Source organism: Rhagoletis zephyria, unplaced genomic scaffold, assembly GCF_001687245.7.
Source record: "Rhagoletis zephyria isolate East Lansing unplaced genomic scaffold, Rhagoletis_zephyria_1.1 Rzeph_scaffold_04242, whole genome shotgun sequence".
NCBI lineage: Eukaryota > Metazoa > Arthropoda > Insecta > Diptera > Tephritidae > Rhagoletis > Rhagoletis zephyria.
The window spans coordinates 4,537-23,469 of NW_016161325.1; the positions used below are offsets into that span (position 1 = coordinate 4,537).

The 18,933-nt window shown below is 35.9% G+C and overlaps 1 protein-coding gene across 2 annotated transcripts; it reads right to left on the reverse strand.

The window, feature by feature from the left end:
* Nucleotides 1–12,355: 12,355 nt before the first annotated feature.
* On the reverse strand, nucleotides 12,356–15,758 carry BTBD9 (BTB (POZ) domain containing 9). Of its 2 annotated transcripts, XM_017625776.1 has the most exons (9): nucleotides 15,611–15,758; nucleotides 15,293–15,395; nucleotides 14,728–15,212; nucleotides 14,561–14,668; nucleotides 13,868–14,332; nucleotides 13,670–13,738; nucleotides 13,375–13,606; nucleotides 13,098–13,312; nucleotides 12,356–12,984 (listed from the first exon to the last, which is right to left on the reverse strand). In XM_017625776.1, the coding sequence occupies exons 2-9, from the start codon at nucleotides 15,360–15,362 to the stop codon at nucleotides 12,727–12,729; spliced, it is 1,902 nt and encodes a 633-aa protein (XP_017481265.1). In that variant the 5' UTR covers nucleotides 15,363–15,395; nucleotides 15,611–15,758; the 3' UTR covers nucleotides 12,356–12,726. The 2 variants fall into 2 exon arrangements, with proteins under 2 accessions (XP_017481265.1, XP_017481266.1); XM_017625777.1 differs by lacking the exon at nucleotides 13,670–13,738 and having other exon boundaries at nucleotides 13,799–14,332; nucleotides 15,611–15,757.
* Between the last annotated feature and the right edge of the window lie 3,175 nt (nucleotides 15,759–18,933).

Consider the following 18,933-nt stretch of genomic DNA (forward strand, 5'->3'; position numbering starts at 1 on the left):
CAAATTAAATTTCGCTATTACAAATAACAAACTTTTACGCGCATCTATGTACTCCATTTGTCATTTGTTTGGTTTATTTACAACGCTTTGCTCGCACATTTAACGCAAGTACACTTGAACAAACAGAGCTGTACGCACATACACACATACGCAAATATGTAGAATTGCACATGACTACATTTAAATTTAAGTATGTAGAAGTACGCGTATATTTTCAGTTGCGGGATTTTGCAAAGAAAGCGCTGTGCACACAAATGGGAATAGACGGGTTTTATGATGCACTAATGTTACGTATACGTCATGGCGGCTGTTAAGCGCAAATGCTCACACAACTATGCATACGTAAGTATATACATATATGTATGTATGTCTAAATATTCATGCAAATTGTACCGGGCGGGAAATAAAATGACGCAAATATTCCAAATTACATTTCCGAGCGTATTTTTAGTGCATCTGTGTGCGTAATGCACTTTCGCCTGAAAGCCATTAAAATAATACGCGCTGAATTGTATGCTACAAAACTATGCAGCTGTTGGAGAATATAGTACGTACGTATGATGTACGGTGTTCAACTTTCAGAAATGAACAGGTTAATTTTGTCAAGAAGTTTTTTTAAGTTCCGGCAACTACCTTGCAATCTCGTTTTTGTCGAGAGACTAGTTGAGAGATCTGCTAACGAGCGTTTTACTGTTTGTCTTCTAACAATAGGTTTTCTAAAAATTAAATGAAAATAATCAAAATATTTGTTTAAAGTTAAATAAAATAAACATAAAATTAGTTCCTAAAAATTAAATTGAATTAAGAAACAAATTCATTTTAAAATAATATAAGCTAAAAACAAAAAAAAAAATCTATGAAACTTAAAAGGTAGTTTTCTTTTTTAGGCTATAAAATATTAAAATTAAAAAAATAAATAAAAATTAAACAAAAAAAAATTTAAGAAAAATATTTTTCTTTTTAGAACAAAAAATCTAAAATACAAATTAAAAAACGAAAAAGCAAGTATTGTTTTTAAAATAAAAAAACTATATTTATTTTTCTTTTCAAAATAGTAATATCTAAAAATTAAAAGAAAGTGAAATTACTTTGCCTACTCAGGCATTGGCACTGCTGGCGCAGGGCGAGCAAAACGATATGCAAATGCTTTCTGTCAAAAGAGCTTTTCACCATGAAAGTTAGCAAAGGAGCTTTTTTTTCAGAGTAAACAAAATCTTTCTCGCCTACTGTCTCTCAAATGCCTTACAAAAAACGTTCAACTAACTATCTTAGCCAAAATTGTCCTGTAACTGGAGAATTTTAATAAATGTGTTCTTAGGTGGCTAAGTGGTAGCCAAGGTATTAGAGCTGAATTCGCACATTCGGTAGGACCCAGGCTCACTGCAGTGTACGAGAAAATTCAAAAATAATTGAGAATGTATTTATGGAAACATTTATGAGATTTATGAAGATTTAAATGTACCATCTAACAAGAAAATTCGTGAATAAATGGAAATAATCATGAATGTACAAAATAGAAAAATCACTGGAAAAAAATTCAAAATCGCCCAATTACACTGCGCGACAAAAGCATTCCAAAACAGACGAAAAATCGCCAAAGTAAAGCCCAATATAGTTAAACTGCGTGTGTGTTTTTTTTTTTTATTTGATACTTTTTCGTTCACAATTTTTTTCAAACTCCTTGCACATATTTGCTTGAGCAACGTTTCGCCAAAATTAGGTTTGCCCAATTTTGTTGTGTAGTAATTTCCACAATATTGACTTGTACGAGTTTTGGGTTGAGCAATGATTTTGTGTGGTTTAAGTGCCCTATAAGCATACGTATTCTCTGTTTTTGTTAAAGCAAGTAATATTAATTTTTTTTTACAAATATTGCTTTTAATTATAAAATTTTATTTATGATTTGTTTTTCAAATAAAAGTTTAAAAAGTAACAGTTATGTTTGCATTTGATACGTTTTGATACTTTTTCTGCTTGGCAACTGATACAAAACAAAACTGAAAACAAAATTTTGAATATAAACTTTGCCGATTACCCGTTGTTAAAATTCTTGGAACTTACCTGAGCCCTTAACTGCAGTTAAGCCTTTGGTGGAAATGGGCATCAGCTCGAGGAAAATGTGTGAATTATAACACTTATCTGGCGACCACTACAGTCAAGTCGTTAACGAGGCATACTGCCACACGATTAGTGGAAAGTTCAATTTTTGGTCCCGAAAAAATCAAAAAAAAAAAATTTCTGGATGTATATAAAAATGTCTGCCATAAAAACCGTTTATGTATGTATCTAATAACATCAAAACGCACACCATAAATTGGCTAAACAAAAAAAAATTAAAATTAAAAAATTAAATTTTAACTTTTGATTTGATTTTAGCTCACCTCCGCACCACTGTGCAACGCAGTGGTATGTGTCAAAGCAACGCTCTAAAATTCCAGATTGTAACGGACCCATGACAGCTACACAACACTTATTTGTTCAGTAACACATATTTGCACGCAAAAATGTATACTTAACGGTACGAATGCAGTTGAATAACAATGCAAGCGTCCGTACTTTAATATGTTTAACTGCATATGAGTGTGTGAGTATGTATGTATATATGTGCGCGTGTGCGCGCATAACAAAGGGCAACATTAAAATTAAACTCGGGCTTGCACTTGCTGCACTTGGCCAACGACAACCACTTAGGTATGTGCTACATACACTGGCCGGGGTGCACTTAAGAGTCGCACTTGCATTTGCACTTGCACTTGCACTTTTATATGCCACTCTCGCAGGCTCGTTCCGCTCTCTGCAATCAGCATTTCCCAGGCTCAAATGGCTTGCGTCTGTTTATAAATTTTGTTGTGTATTTTTTTATTTTTGTACTTGTTTTTCTGCTTTTATAGCCAAGTGGTGTCAGGTGTCAGTTTGGTGGTCGTAACGACCACACGAAAGCGTGCAAACAACGCTGCAATAGCGGTCCCACTCGTAGCATCAACTATTCTGTATGGCATTCCGGTGCCAAAATGTGTTTGTGTTTGTGCATATGCTCGTGTGTGTGTGTGTGTGTGTGTGTACGTCCTGTGGCCATGCGGCAAAAAGTCAACTCAAGTGACAACAAAGGTTAAAACAAATTACAAAAGAAAAAGAGGATGAAACTAAAGTCAAAAGTAAAATGTGCACAAGCAGAATAATAGTTTACATGGGCATCTTCAATGGTCTACAAAATGCAACGCTGCATATACACAAGTATGTATGTTAGTGTATACGTTTGTATGTTTGTTGTCTAGCTGTGGTGTGAAAATGTGAAAGGACACTAGGCAAGGACCGAGGCAAGTGCATGCTAGCAAATAAGCAGATAAAACTAAATGAAAATTTCTGATCAAAAGATGCATTTAACCTCTCAGTTTTCACTTTGCCTTTGTATGTTTTTGTTTTTGTTTCTTTCATTCTTTGCCGTCCACTTTCCTTTACCCCCCCTTTTTCTTTGCTTTTTTTATTTAGCTGTTTGGTTGTTTGGCTGTGTGTAGCGCTGCACTTATTGTGATTTCCCTATGCTTTATTACTTTCCCATCTGCTCGTAAATTACATGCCTTGGGTGCAAGAAAACAAATAGTCAAGTCTACAAACAAGAAATCACAGATATAAGTTGGGAAGTGCATTAAAATGTAGAAGTGTAAATTGCTTTGGAAAGCCACAAAGCACAGTAAATCAACTCAAAGGCTAAGCCAGATTAGTAGAGAGTTTAGATAAGTAAAGACAAGGATTTAGTAATTGCATACCTAGTGGCGGTGATTGTTTTGCTAGATGTATGCGTGTATGTGCATCTACCTGTAGATATATATGTACATAGTTCTATTCGAAGTGCATGAATAACTAAATACATACATTTTTTATTGTAACTTAGATTTGCATGCGAAAAGTAAGAAATGACCACAACTCTGTAATCACAAAGCCACCTTCGATAGTATTTTCTCAAAACATACTAGCTGTGCAGTCGAAAAGTTTTTACTAATTTAATTTTTCCTCAACTTTGTCTACTCTGCCAACATTTACATAATTTGAGCTTAAAATTTTCTATGGACGACATAAAAAATTTCGTTTACGTTAAAAATTCCGGGCAAAAAATCTTTTTCTGTTTTCTTATTCGTTCTCCAAAAAAAACATGTAAAGATTGTTATATTTGTCTTCTTTTTTTGTGCTATGAAGCACTACGCTTTTTATTCTGATTCTAAAAAACAATTTTTTTGAGCGCTCAGAATTTATACAGTGCTGGCAAAAAGTATTGGCACAGCAAATTTTTCACAATCTATGCAACAATTTTTTTTCTAATATTTTTCCGACAATTTTTTATAAAAATATGGTTCATTCTACAAAAAAAAAAAAAAAAACATTAAAATATAATTCCTGAATTTTGTGGAAAACTCGCGAAAATTCAGCAAATTTTCAACTTTTTAATCAGATTTTTTAGAAAAATTCATTGGGTTACAAATCTGCATTCTCAAAAAATTCTAAAAAATTTGATTAGAAAGTTGAAAATGTGCATGAAAATTTGCTGAATTTTCGTGAGTTTTGCACAAAGTTTAGGCATTATCTTTTTATGTTTTTTGTTGTAGAATTAACCATATTTTCATAAAAAATTGGCGCAAAAATATTAGAAAAAAAATTGTTGCATATATTGTGAAAATTTTGATGTTTCAATACTTTTGGCCGGCAGTGTAAGTTTAAAATTATTTTTTCTTTCGTCATGAATATAATTCTCAAGCAAACCAGCTAGATGGACTCATTCGGATACTTTTGGAGGCATAACTTCTAAGTTGGACACCAGTAACAAAGTTCACGTAGAAGTAAACGTTTATTAGTAATCACAATTATGAGGAATATTTATTTTAAGACTCAGAAAAGCGTCATAATTCAGACTCCAATATATGACTCCTAATTTGGAATTCTGTTGGCGTGCCCTTGTATGAAGGGTAATATGCTCTCTTATGACTATTTATTGAGCTCGTAATGAGGGTTCTTCTTCTTCATATTTAGTGCCGTAGCTGCTTAAGCGATTTTGGTCGAGTTCAAAAAAGCACGCCAAATGACGACAATTAGAAGTGCCAAGTGAAGCCAAATCTCTCACCACTCTCAGAATTACAGCTCAGAATTCTGAGACTTTTCTGCGTCTAAAATGAGTCCGAATGTTTACACGATTATTTCAAAGCTTATGAAATCGCTCATAAATGAGTATTGGAACTATTCTTTTATCTCTTATATATCCAAAGTTATGGTCATAAGTGTTTCGGAGAAAGGTATAACGTTTTCGGAAATATACTACTTGTATTTGCGCTATAGCTTTGGTTTCAGGCGAAAAATCTAAAAACTCACGATAAAAATTCGTGTCAGAGAATATCTTAGAAGAAGCATGCATTCCTTCGAAATTCAACATAATAAGGTCAAAGCTGACGTAAGCTTGCCTCAATACCTTAACCCCCTAACCTGTTTTCTCGAGTGTACAAAAAATTAGACAATTGGTAACCCCGGTTTCGGTATTTACTTGTAGTAATAATTAATAGCAGCAATAATCTGATGAATGTAGAATATACATATGCTGTACTTTTGTATGTATGTATGTTGGTATGCATATGTGTTTATATGTACGTTTTATTATGTCCTTATCTCATGTATAAAATAAGCAAAATCGTCCCACTACCAACCTACAACATCAATTAATCATTGGCCTTTAAGATTTCTAGACAAGATAATTTGCTTATTATTTACAATTCTTTTGGCAGATTTACTTAATTTGCACATTGACCTACTTTCACATGAATGTTCTTGCCACTTTTTCAAACACTAAAAACCATAATAGAATCTTAAGGATTTTCGTATCGCAAATAGCTTCCATGAGCTCAAAAATTTCGGCATTCATAATGGGCTTGCCACTAATTATCACAGCTATGCGCAAGCGCTTGTATTTGACTAGCAGGGATACATGCGTATATAGCAGAGGTTCCCAAACTTTGTGTTACCGTAGACCATTTTCAAAATTTTACTATTTGCAGTGGACCCCTTGCTGCTACATTTATACCATATTCGCCAAAGCAAAACTTGGAAAAGGAAGTTTTATGGAGAGGAAGCTTTTCCAAAGTCTGAGATGAACACATGTGTTCGGTTTTGTTTAAATATGCCACATGCACGAACCCAATCAAGCGCAGTTCACATAAACAAAACCGAAACCTGTTTTCAGCTCACTGTTCAGTCCAGTGTGCGTTGGAGTAGTGCAAGCATTCTGTGGCTGTTCGTTGTGCATAAGAGAGCGTCTTCCGAAGTCGACACCCTCTGAAACCGGTTTGACGTTGTTCCAGAAGTCTCGCCGTTAGGTTCTCTTCGCATGCCTCAGGGCTTTGTTTTAGCCCCACAGGCTCTGCGTGTGCGCTTCCCAGTTAGATAAATTATATAACCTTGTACATAACTTACGCAGGCCTTCAATTTCCTGATTCCAGCAATACAGTTTCGTTCTACCTTCATACTCCCGCGTCTCGAGCAGAGTTGACTTGGGATATTTTCCCCCCTCTCCTTAGAAGCTGGTCGGCTTTGCAGTCGACAAGAATGTTCATGCGTCGAGGGACTTATACACCATTCAAGGATAATTTCTATGCCAGCAGGCTAAGAATCCCTCTGCGGTCTTCGTTGTTTCGCTTCCGGTCAAGTTTCTTGTCTAGAAATACTTCAAAGACATTTTACCTCAGTTGAGTGAGTGAGTTCTACCCCATTCGGGATGGGGATTTGAATAGAGGTATTTTATACTTCCTCGTGACAGCATATCATCTTGGCCTAAGTAGGATTGACGCCAACTGCACAATGCTTAGACCGGATGTTTACAAACCTGAGTGCATTTTGTAATAGATCACTCAGGATCGGCAGATGTTTACCCGTTTCTTACGATTGCTATGCCATCCATCAGAATACGCTATAACTTCACAACCAATGCCCTTTAGATTTAGAAGTAGGACATTAGTGGTTAAATTCCAGAGTAGAGGGGAGAGGATGCCCCCTTTGGGATGCCTTTGGTCAGATTTTTAATTATAGAACCGTCCCTGGTACTGAATGAGTAGTTCTCTTTTAGATGATGAGCCCAACAAAGTACACCTGCTCCCGTTAAGCCCCCACCCTAGGAAGGGAATTAGCAACAGCTGCGTGATAAACATTATTGAAAACTTCCTCAATTTCGAGAAAACTCCCTTATGGCCAATCCTTTTTAAATCGATGATAGCATTTCGTCATGCGTGGTGTTCACAGATTTTTCCTTGGAATATGCATATTGGTTCGAGAAGAGATTGTCATTTTTTATATTCCACCGAATAATTTCATAAATGAGTCTCTTCAGAGTTTTTAGATGAAACAAGTGCGGCCCTGCCCTCTTTCGGCAGAAAAATGGCGTAGGTGCCTTCGTCCACTCATCTGGTATGTAAGTTGAAGGTAGGCAGGCTGTAAAAGTCAGGGAAATTAGAGGGCACAGTATGTTCTTAACTCCATGTGTGGAAAAAGATTCCGTCAAGTCCCGGAGATTTGTAGGGTGGGAAGCACGGTATAGCCCATTACACCTCATCATAACTTACGATGTCCCTTACGGTGTTGCCTATGGACGATTGGGTCCTAAGGCGAGGTATCGGAGGAGAGCACCTTAGGAAGCGAGTGCTCATAAGGATCTCCAGTATTTCGCTACATGACTATGTCCAGTCACTGTTAGGCTTCTTCGTAGAGTTCCCTACATATGTAAGTAATATTAAAATTTCCAAAAAAAAATATTATCACAGAAGTAGAATTTGTAGGTACAAATCCAATGATATAATCTAAAAATAAACTCGATTGATCTAGTGCCTGCAACTACGCATAAAGTACATAAAAAAAAAATAGATTTTTAAAAACTAAAAAATACTAAATAGGCGTAGTGCTCCTATTCATAGTAGCACACATACACATACAAAGCCACTCCAAACAAACTGGCCGCAACACTTCAGGCTAAACACCAACGAGTACTTAAGTGAAAACTTGTATTATGAACTTTGATTATATGTAAATATGTTCGTAGGTATAAAGGTGAAAGGAGCAAATCTTTGCTAGGACCTCACGAGAAAGTCACGTTGGAGTCTCTGTGCACAAAAAAAAACGCGTATGCGCCTAAAAGCCACTTAAAACGACGTGCTTAGCCAAACTAACTCAGCAAGCCAAACGTGAAGGCAAACCCGCTGACACGGAGTATGGGGCGAGAGACTAAAAACACGCGACAGATAATAGATAGCAAAATAAGAAATATTTGAAGGAAGCTGCTCAAATGAAGCGGCGTATCCAACGCGCTCCTGCTAGTCAACTAAAAATTTTTGTTTTCCATTTATGTATGTATGTACGTCAGTGTGTGAATGTGTAGCTGTTTGTGAAAGCCCATGATATTTTTGCATCGTGCCTACAGATTCTTTGACGCTCTTGTTTGGCTTTATGTATTTTTTGGGAATGTATGCTTGGCTTTTGTGAGTTGGTAGGCTCCTCTATTTGTGTCTATTAACCTGACAGCGCTGTGAAATGGGGATGGTGAGCGTCGCGCACTGTGTATTAAATTATCAAGATTTACCTAAATCATGTGCGAATACAAGAAAATTGTGTGAGGAATAAAATTTTGTAGGTGAGAAATGCAAATAAATGGAAAGACGTGCCAAGCAGTGTTGCCACACATGGGCTTTTCCCACCAAAACTGGTAGGTTTATTTCCATTTGGTAGGTTGGTAGGCTAGATTGGATTTTGGTAGGTTTCAAGCTCCTAATAAGTGCATGCAATTTTCTCCTAAATAGGCAGTATAGCTACTTTATGCTTTCACTTAATTATACTAAAACTTAATGGGCTAAAAAACTGCGTACTCAAAATTCCAATTAATTTGAAAAATTTTAAACGTGATTAAAGCAAACTGCCAAAAAAAAAAGTTCGGAATGCAACATCACAAAAAAAACAAAGAATACATATAACTGCATAAAACACCGTTGGAATGGATTTTCGAGTAACGGATGACCAAAAAAAATAATAATCAAGTGCACCCTGCGAATTTGCAACCCTATGCAGTTTAATGTCTGGTTTACACATTCGCTTATGCAAAATTAGCGAGTTCATCCACCGGATGAGCGCCTGTAAATAGTCAAAAGATGACGTTTGTATTTGACTGGTAAAGCTCAAACAGTCAACGACGTAGCGTTTCTTAGGTGCGTTCGTTTAAAATATCCAACAGAAACCAACCAACTGCCAAATTCCGGCGAAATGTCATCTGTTCGCTCACAAGAGAGAAATATCCAAAATAGTACGCGAACAGAAAATTTGCAGAAACTTGCAAGTTAGACGAACAGCTGATATAATTTTTGTTTACATACAAAAGTGTAAAATTTAAAACGTACGAAAAGTCATCGCAAAGTGTTATACTGACACAGTTTATTGATTAAACAAATAACTACTTATTTCTTACAAGTTTAATTTGTCGCATTTTGTAATTTTTATCTTCCAAACCATCAAATTAAATTTTGTGATTTGCGTAAATGCCAACCAGCTGTTTTTGATCAGCTGTTTCCCTGTTGGCAAATTGCTGTTGGCAAAAATTTTTCCAACAGAAACTAACAGCTTCCCCTCAAAATGAAATGTCACTTTGCTCTCTCAATTTCCCCTACTTTGCAAGTTTTTTGCGTACGCGAACGCAAAAACCTGTAAGTTTTGGTTAAACATGAACAATTAACAGCTACGCGAACGAACCTATTATAAGGTTTATTAAAAGCAAAATCCCGCAAATCGTGAAGTACGGGAACAAACCATGTGTATAATTAAAATTTTTATGAATTTCAAATATTCAGGGCTATAACGGAATCCATCGTAGAAAATCTACGAATTCGAATACTATGCATACTATGAATACGAAAAAACATGTTATCACTGAGTCCGAGCAGAGATGCTCAGCAAACTAAATGACACGATTTCGTTTTGTTGATGCGCAAAAATAACTTATCAAAATAATTACGTTACGTTTCAAATTAACGAAACAAAACTCAATCGTTAACGTTGAAACGAAATAAATTACCAAAATCATCAAAATAAATTGCACTGGCAATCTTCAATTCGCCTTTCGGTTTCGGAAATAAAAAATCTCTTTCGAAAGACCTTAACATGCAAGGTGTGACTGCTCATGCAAACTGCTTTCTGAAATTTCTCCATTTGGCAGCCTTTTCGAAATATATTGCATTGCCACGTCTGACACGCTCTATACCAGGGGTGGGCAAGGCCGAGGCCGCATTAAGATTCTAAATGCTACAAAGAGCCCAAAAAAAAAAACCATAACAAAAATTTTATTTTTAAATAAAATTATTAGAAATGAAAAACATTCATTCTATTCTAATGTACGTAAGATAGATATTCACCCTCATTGCGAGAGTCGTGTCAAATGCAAGTCGTTTTTCGAGGATCGAATCGTATCGAAAATTTCACGTCATTGCCTAAAATTTCCACTCGACTAGTGTATGTATTAGAACGGAAAAACTTTTTAGCACTGTACAGTTTTCGACAATTTTGGTTGTTTACTTATTAACCGACTTCCAAAAAAGGAGGAGGTTATCAGTTCGTCGGAATATTTTTTTTTTTTGTTTTTTTTTTTTATGTATGTTACCGCATAACTTTCCGATCCGATCAGTGGATCATGAGATATATATATATATATATATTCTTTTTATATGAGAGTTGAAGTCGGTTTTTTTTTGCTAAAAATTACTTGTTTCAGTACGTGTTGTGTCAGTGTTGTCGAGTCATGCAATTTAGCCTAATTTATGACTTCCGCAATGAGGCTGATTAAGAAAATTCAAAGGATCCCTTTGGCCAAATTTTCAAAGTCTGGTTTTACGTCAGTTGAAGTCGCTCGTAACAGTTCTGTAAAATGTTGGTTAGTCAATTGTGAACGGTATTTTGACTTTACGAATTTCATTGTAAAGACTCACGGTTATACGTTGTACCAAAAATTTAAAATATACGGCACATAGCTGTTTTCAACAGCGGATATTTTAAATCTGGTTCTTGTTTCCGGAATTCAAGCAATGGCAAAGCTTTATGTTGCATTCTGCTTTTAAATCATATAGTTTTACGAATAGGGGACCAATTTATCCTCTTTGACAAATGCAATATTTTTTTCTAGCCATGGAAAATGATTAAATATTGGAAGGTGAATGGGATAAAGAGTACGGCCACGTATGCTATAATGCATAAAAAACATAAGTGGTATTCATAGTCGTGGCTGTCAACAGTCGTTGCTTGAGCTCATCTGCTCTTTTGCCAGACTGCCAGGCCACTTGCTCATTTTGGTGAATACCACTATCGTTTTTAGGAGAAATTATTACTCAGCCTTACCACGTTTCGGTTTTGCTCCCAAATTTATTGGTATGATTTATTTCTTGTATTTTTCTATAGCCATTCAACCAAAAACACTAACGGCCGGACGGTTTCACCCTCAATTTAAGTGAACTATAAATTTATTTCTTCTGTCAGTTTTCATTTTAAATTCACTTAAATAGCTTTCGTCAAACTGGCTCTCAATTGTTAAAAATGTGGACAGTTTTTTATTAAATTTAAAATTTCATTCAATTAAAACATGTTTGTAGAAAACTCACGACGTTGGTGTCAATAATATTAAAAATAAAATCTCTCAATTGTTAAAAATGTGTACAGTTTTTATTAAATTTAAAATTTCATTCAATTAAAACATGTTTGTAGAAAACTCACGACATTGGTGTCAATATTATTAAAAATAAACTTTCAAGAACTTACTCAGGCTAAATTTTATATTTTAAATTTATAACCGGAAATATTTTTTCAATTTAGCCCAATACAAAATTTATAAATAACGAAAAGTTCTTACAGTTATTTGAACAATGTAAGCTGAAAATTTACAGCGCTGCATAAACAATTCATTTCAAAAAGCTTATATACCAAAGCGTTAAAAAAAAGACTCCTTTTATCTTGAATCCAAATATATATATACACAGAAATAAACATATGTATGTCCCCAACATAAAAGCTAAACAGATAAAATAAATATACCATATTCTAAACGACATGCTTGGTTATCAACATAAAATATTAAATGAAGAATAGTAGTTTGTGAAATTCCCCATTTTGTTTCGTCTTTTAAAATTTTTTGTTTCTTTTCATAATACATTTCCGTAGCTATAAGTATATTGGATGCTTATTTGTTTTAAACATAATCAGTGTATTTTTTTATTAATAAAAGATTCATCCTCAAGATATTTTACTGTGGANTGCTTATTTGTTTTAAACATAATCAGTGTATTTTTTTATTAATAAAAGATATTTTACTGTGGCAAATTAGAGATATGCGTTCTGAATTAAGATTTCATTTAAATTTTCATTGATTGACAAAGACTATTTTTTTAATATGCCATTTCCATTATTTAAAAGTTGAACAATGTTGATGTATGAAAAATATTGCAACCGATTTTTCTTATTAAAAAATATTGTACTAAAGCAACCGTTTGTTAATTGCGACCACGTTCAAACCTCTTATAATTTTGTTCCGTATATTTAATTATGTATATTTAAAGTAAAATAAAATGACAGTGAGTCGCACTAATGGCATTTTTTTATGTTATGTGGTGTTATTCGACATGCTTACAGCACCGACGCGGCTCACTGTCCGCTCTGTTTTCATTAGAAATAGCATAACTAATTGTCATCAACTGAAACATTGTTTAGTTTGATGAGAACTTCTGGCAATTGCTGGTCGTTCGACTGATTTGAATTATTATTATAATTGCTTGCTGTGCTACTGACACTTGCTGTGCTAGCGCAGCTTTCATTGCTGTCACCACCGGCACCCGAAGCGTCCAGCGCCTTGCTATTGCCTTGCTGTTCTTCTTCTTTTTCCATTTGTAGAAAGTTGGGGTCCTGTGAGGGACACTCTAAGTGCACACAATGAAAGATCTGTAAATAATATGAATTGTAAATTTCTCGGAAAATTCGTAAAATAAGTAAAGAAAATCTTAAAAAAAAAGCTTCACTACACATTACTTTTTTCTTTAATTTGGATTACTTACCTCATTAGCCGTATTGCGTGTACCCACAATGCGTATAAAAACGATCGGCCTTGGCGTGAAAGAGAAATTTTGCCATGAGCGCACTTGTTCGTTACGTTTATCGACAACGATATGCCAGTCCTTTCCATTCACCGATGTTTCAATGTAAAAACTATAAGTGCGATCATCACAATCCCATAACAGCAAACGCATTGAGCCAATAACGTAAGGTTGCCCTGTAATTTAATCCAAATTTTCATATGTGCATGGATTCCATTATCTTATATTTAAGACTCACCTAATCTAACAACAATTTCACCGCTACCCAATTGATGACAGGTGTAGCCTGAGTCCCAATCATAATTTACAAAATCACCATTCAAGAGTGCATTTCGCGTACGACTCACACCGTCCACAACAATAGCGCTCATATCTGTGCGTGCAACATTCGAAGTAGGTGCCACAATTCCATTGATCACTTTAGGCATAGAAGCGGTATACATCGCCTCCAAACCAACAACATGAAATACCTACGTAAAAAAAAAAACAGAATTATTTCAGAATTCCACTGCTAATTTTACTATTAAACGCACTTTATTCACAGTGTTACGTGTGCCCACGAGCTTGATGTAGCGCACTGGACGCGCTGGGAAATACAAGAANGTAAAAAAAAAAACAGAATTATTTCAGAATTCCACTGCTAATTTTACTATAAAACGCACTTTATTCACAGTGTTACGTGTGCCCACGAGCTTGATGTAGCGCACTGGACGCGCTGGGAAATACAAGATTTGCCATGAGCGACAGTAATGCTGGGTGTAATCAATAACACGATCCCAGTTGGTGGAATTCGCTGAAACCTCTATGAAGTAGGAATATGAACGATTATCCCGATCCCAGAGAAGCATCTTAATATGGTTGATAATACAGGTTGTGCCCAGTTCTACAGTTATTCCGCTGCTGTCATTAATGTCTGAAATACAATGGCGCGTATAGCCTTTTTCCATATCATACGATGCACAGTCGCCATCCAACAAAGCGGCACGACAATCCCCTTGAATAGTTCTTGCACCAAATTTTGCTGTAGCCACATTCTCTTCGGGCCAGAGGGCTGCACGATATGGTAAATATTTAGAAGTGGTCTGTTCCTGAATAGCATCGAGTAATTTGTCGGGTTCTAAAATGCCCGAGGGACGCACAACCTGAAGCAAGTCTTCGAGATTCATTAATGGCAAACGTACGTAGGAAACTACAGACTAAACATAAGACGAAAAGTAAACTAAAGGTTTTTTCTAAGTTANGTGGTCTGTTCCTGAATAGCATCGAGTAATTTGTCGGGTTCTAAAATGCCTGAGGGACGCACAACCTGAAGCAAGTCTTCGAGATTCATTAATGGCAAACGTACGTAGGACACTACAGACTAAACATAAGACGAAAAGTAAACTAAAGGTTTTTTTCCAAGTTTAAAAAGCAATATTCCTTACATCAATATTAATGTTTGAGTGGTACTTGCACCACTCCCATACGGCTAAAAAAATCTCCACCTCAGGAGCAAAAAATGAATCCCGTCTGAGAACTTCTTCCAACGATTCCTGTAAAACATGATTTTATTAGTTTGACTTGATGTTCCAAATATTGGAATTATTCGGACCTCAGACAGCGCTCGGAAGGATTCATGTTGTAATATATCTGTTGCATTGCGATCCATAAATGTCAAACAGACTTCTGTAAGCTTCTCTAAATTGTAGAGACGTGCAGCATCCAATATAGCGCAAACATTATCCAATGCTAAATAGTGTCGCAAATATTGCGATATTGCATGTTCTAATTCGTTGAAACCGTACTGATTTGCCAATCCCAAAGTATCAAGTATGTTGTTCTCATCCATCTGTGCCAGTGGCATACGACCTGAATATATGTATTTTAACAAAGCTTTGAAAGCATCCACGGGAATTTTCAGTTCAATTTCGCTTTGATGGGACTCGCATAGACCGCCGAACAGCAGCGCTCGAAAATATTCGCTACGTGCCGCCAAAATCACGCGATGCGCTGGTAGCCGCTCATTTTCTACTATGAATGTCACATCCGAGTAATCATCGTTCATGCAGAGCTGTGCCATTTGCTCCGAGAAACGTTCTGAAACAACAAATAAAAATGGGTTATACATTTCGCATAAAAATCGAGTCACAGCCCTCAGGATTATGAAGGATATTTACCTGTTAATTTTACATCATCGCACCGCGCCTTTGTCAACGATAGCAGCTTATATTGACTTTGGCTGCTCATCTTTTACAATGTGTCGTTTAACAAATACAAATACTTAAAAAGAAATTTAGTGAAACAAAATGCAAATATAGTGTCAGTAAAAATATGTAAAATCTGAAATATGGGGCAAGCAGAAAAATATATGTACATAATTGGTTATTCTTACAGGACAAGCAACGAACAATTTTGTGCAATTCAAGAATATTCAAAATGAGTTATTGCTAAATAACTTATTTCGAGAATAACTGCGTTTTTAACTGTTTACTTACGCCGTTTTTACTAAAATTTATTAATTAAAAAATTGTTTTCCGGCAGCGACGCAATTATCTCCTCGCTTTATTTTTCTGATTGCTTTTGATCCGCTTCTTCGTCTATCATCGTACTAAGGTTGCCAGACGTGGTTGATATCTATTCTAGCGGGTTTTGTCATCAAAAGAGAACAGTAGCTAAATTCAAAGTTATAATTTAAATACTTTTTAAATACATACTGTACTAAATTTAAAAATCTTTAAATCAAAATTTAAACACCTTGATAAAATTCGCTTGAAATTTCTTACGATCTCCACCTTCATCGAACCGCAATTGTTTGCATAAAACGATATGGCTACCTAAGCCATTTTCAGAGTTGCGTTGGAAAATAAAAACGCTCTCTGATTGTAGCTTTGTTTCCTTACTTTGCTAAAAGATAATTATCACGAAAAAGAAGAATCGGAAAATTCAAAGAATTGAAGCAATATTCCCACGTAAATGACAAAACTCAGCGGCTGACTATTGTCTTTACTACGGCGCCTAATACTATGCCGCAAATTTATTTTAAGCTCTCGTATGGTGACAATTGTCATTGTTATTGTTATGAAATACTGAGTACGCGACAACGTCGAAACAATAGGGGTATTCATCTAAAGTAATAAAGTTATAGATTGTTTAAATTTATGTTTATCCGCATGCTTTCATGAACGCACCTTGGTAGATAATTACATAAAATTGTTTATCATTTAACTTATATGGATAGTTCATTCTTACCTCGTCCATTATGTTCATTTGCCTTTATGTGTTCGTAGCAAAAGCGACCACCTGGCAATCTATAAGGATTGCATTTTGCTGAAATTTATACATTTATCCACCAGAGTCGTTTGATAAAGTGATAAACTTTGGTTAAATAAAATGCAATAAAAAGTTTGAAAGTTCATTTATATAAATGATAAATTTATCATTTAATCAAGTTTATCAACAGTTTATCAATTTTGATGAAGACTCCTTATGTTTATATTGCGTTTTAGGCGCCGTAATTGTGACAATATCATACGATAAAAATTGCGAATGTTTTGCGGCTGGGCTTTCTGCAAAATCACGCAATGCACTGCACGACTACACTTCCGCCACTCGATCGTGATATTTCAAATCATTGGGCGTCTAAAAATTCGCTTAGAGCAGGTATTATCTAATTTTTTGGCTGATACTTTCGCGATAATTTTACAAAAACATGCAATTTTTACAAAAACCTGCAATATTAAAATTATGAACACTGCTGCAACAATTCTATACTTTTTCATTAATCTCTCTTCTTTTCCTGAAATGTGTTTTGTGCACGAACGCAGAGACTTTTTACAATTTTGTCATATTTGATAGTTAAAACTCTCATATTTATTGAATTTTATTGTAATTATCTACTTTTTAATCATCTCCACAGATTTTATGCAAGATTTACGAATTTTTATGCAATTTCAATACAAATATTGACTTTTTCACTAATTTTTCCCCATAAAATGTAAGCAAAAAATGTGTGCATACCGATTAGCAAACGACAGTGTCGTATTTATCTATTTCTGCATCTTCTACAATTTGGCGATAACTAGGCGATAACGACCAGTGTGCAAACCTCCATTTAGATGCATGTGATCGGCTCAAAATTTCAGGACGAGGCGATAACGCAACCATGATTGGACGACAAGTGTGCAGATAGACTTAGAGTATAACTCCACAACAAGCTTTTCAGGCGTTCCGCGCTTTTCAGGCTTACAGCAATAGCTGAATTGTGTATCTGAAAGGCTAAAAAGCGCCAAATGCCTGAAAATCTTGTTGTGGAGTTGTACCCTTAAGCCTGCTATGCAGTTCAATGCGATCGTGAGTGTGAGCTTTTTATATTGAGCATTATCTTCGTTATTACTTAAATTTTTGCAATAGGTAATACATCAAAAGATTGAGAATTACAATATCTTTCAGAATTATAAAATAAAAACATAATATGCCTTTTTTTAAAGCTCACACTCCAACTGTGTGCGTACGCAAAGCTTTCGCATGTGAACGACAAGTTTTGACAGATGTGTGTGAACGTCCTTTGCGAACGTTCACGCTCACACTCGAATTTTACTGTATAGCAAGCTTTACGCTCACAGGGCGCGAAATACAGAAATTCTTCTTCTTCTTATTTGGCGCTGTAACCGCCTAAGCGATTTGGCCGAGTCCAAAACAGCACGCCAGTCATTTCTCTTCTGTGCTAACTGACGCCAATTGAAAATGCCAAGTGAAGCCAAGTCCTTCTCCACCTGGTCTTTCCAACGCAGAGGAGGCCTTCCTCTTCCTCTGTTCCCAGCATCGCGGCCCGCGTTGAATATTTTCAGAGCAGGAGCGTTTCTGTCCATCCGAACGACATGGCCAAGCCAGCGGAGCCGCTGAATTTTAATTCGCTGCACTATGTCTATATCGTTGTAAAGCTCATACAGCTCATCGTTAAATCGTCTGCGATATTCGCCATCACCAACGCGTAAAGGTCCGTAAATCTTTCGCAGAATCTTTCTCTCGAAAACTCCAAGAGCCGCCTCATCAGATGCTTTCATTGTCCATGCTTCCGCGCCATACACCAGCACAGGCATGATGAGTGACTTATAGAGTGTGATCTTTGTACGACGAGAGAGGACTTTACTTCTCAATTGCCTACTCAGCCCAAAGTAGCACTTGTTGGCAAGAGTGATTCTCCGTTGGATTTCAAGGCTGACATTATTATTGGTGTTAATGCTGGTTCCCAAATAAACGAAGTCGTCTACTTTTTCAAACTTGTAACTGTTAACAGTGACGTGGGTGCCAAGACGCGTATGCTCTGACTGTTTGTGTGCTGACAGGAGATACTTCGTTTTGTCCTCGTTCACCACCAGACCCATTCGCTTTGCTTCTCTATCCAATCCCGAGAAGGCAGAACAGACGTAGCCCTTGTTTTTACCGATAATATCGATGTCGTCGGCATACGCCAGCAATTGTACGCTCTTATAAAGTATTGTGCCTGAGCGGTTCAGAAATTGCTTCAGCTTTATTCGATTTTTTATAAACATTTTTTTAAATTTAAGTGACAAAAACCAAAACAACGTCAATCAGCTGTTTCTCAACTTCTGGACACGAAATGTGGTTTTTTGCGTTCCCATACTTCTGGAATTTGTTCCATTACCAAAAGCAAATTTTTCGCTTATCCTCTAATTACCGGATCCGGTCCGGATTGTTAGGTAAAGAACTAGTATAATAATTTTCGTAATTCAATTTAATTGCGAACATGCTATATGGTTTGCCCAAAATACAACTCTGATAACAGCTGACTGCATTT

Excerpts from the sequence above, each read along its gene's own strand:
- BTBD9 (XM_017625776.1), bottom strand. The coding sequence starts at position 15,362 with ATGAGCAGCCAAAGTCAATATAAGCTGCTATCGTTGACAAAGGCGCGG. Across the intron at positions 14,333-14,560 it reads ACTCAAACATTAATATTGAT|TCTGTAGTTTCCTACGTACG; the intron begins GTAAGGAATATT and ends TCTTATGTTTAG. Across the intron at positions 13,607-13,669 it reads CACGTAACACTGTGAATAAA|GTATTTCATGTTGTTGGTTT; the intron begins GTGCGTTTAATA and ends TTTTTTACGTAG.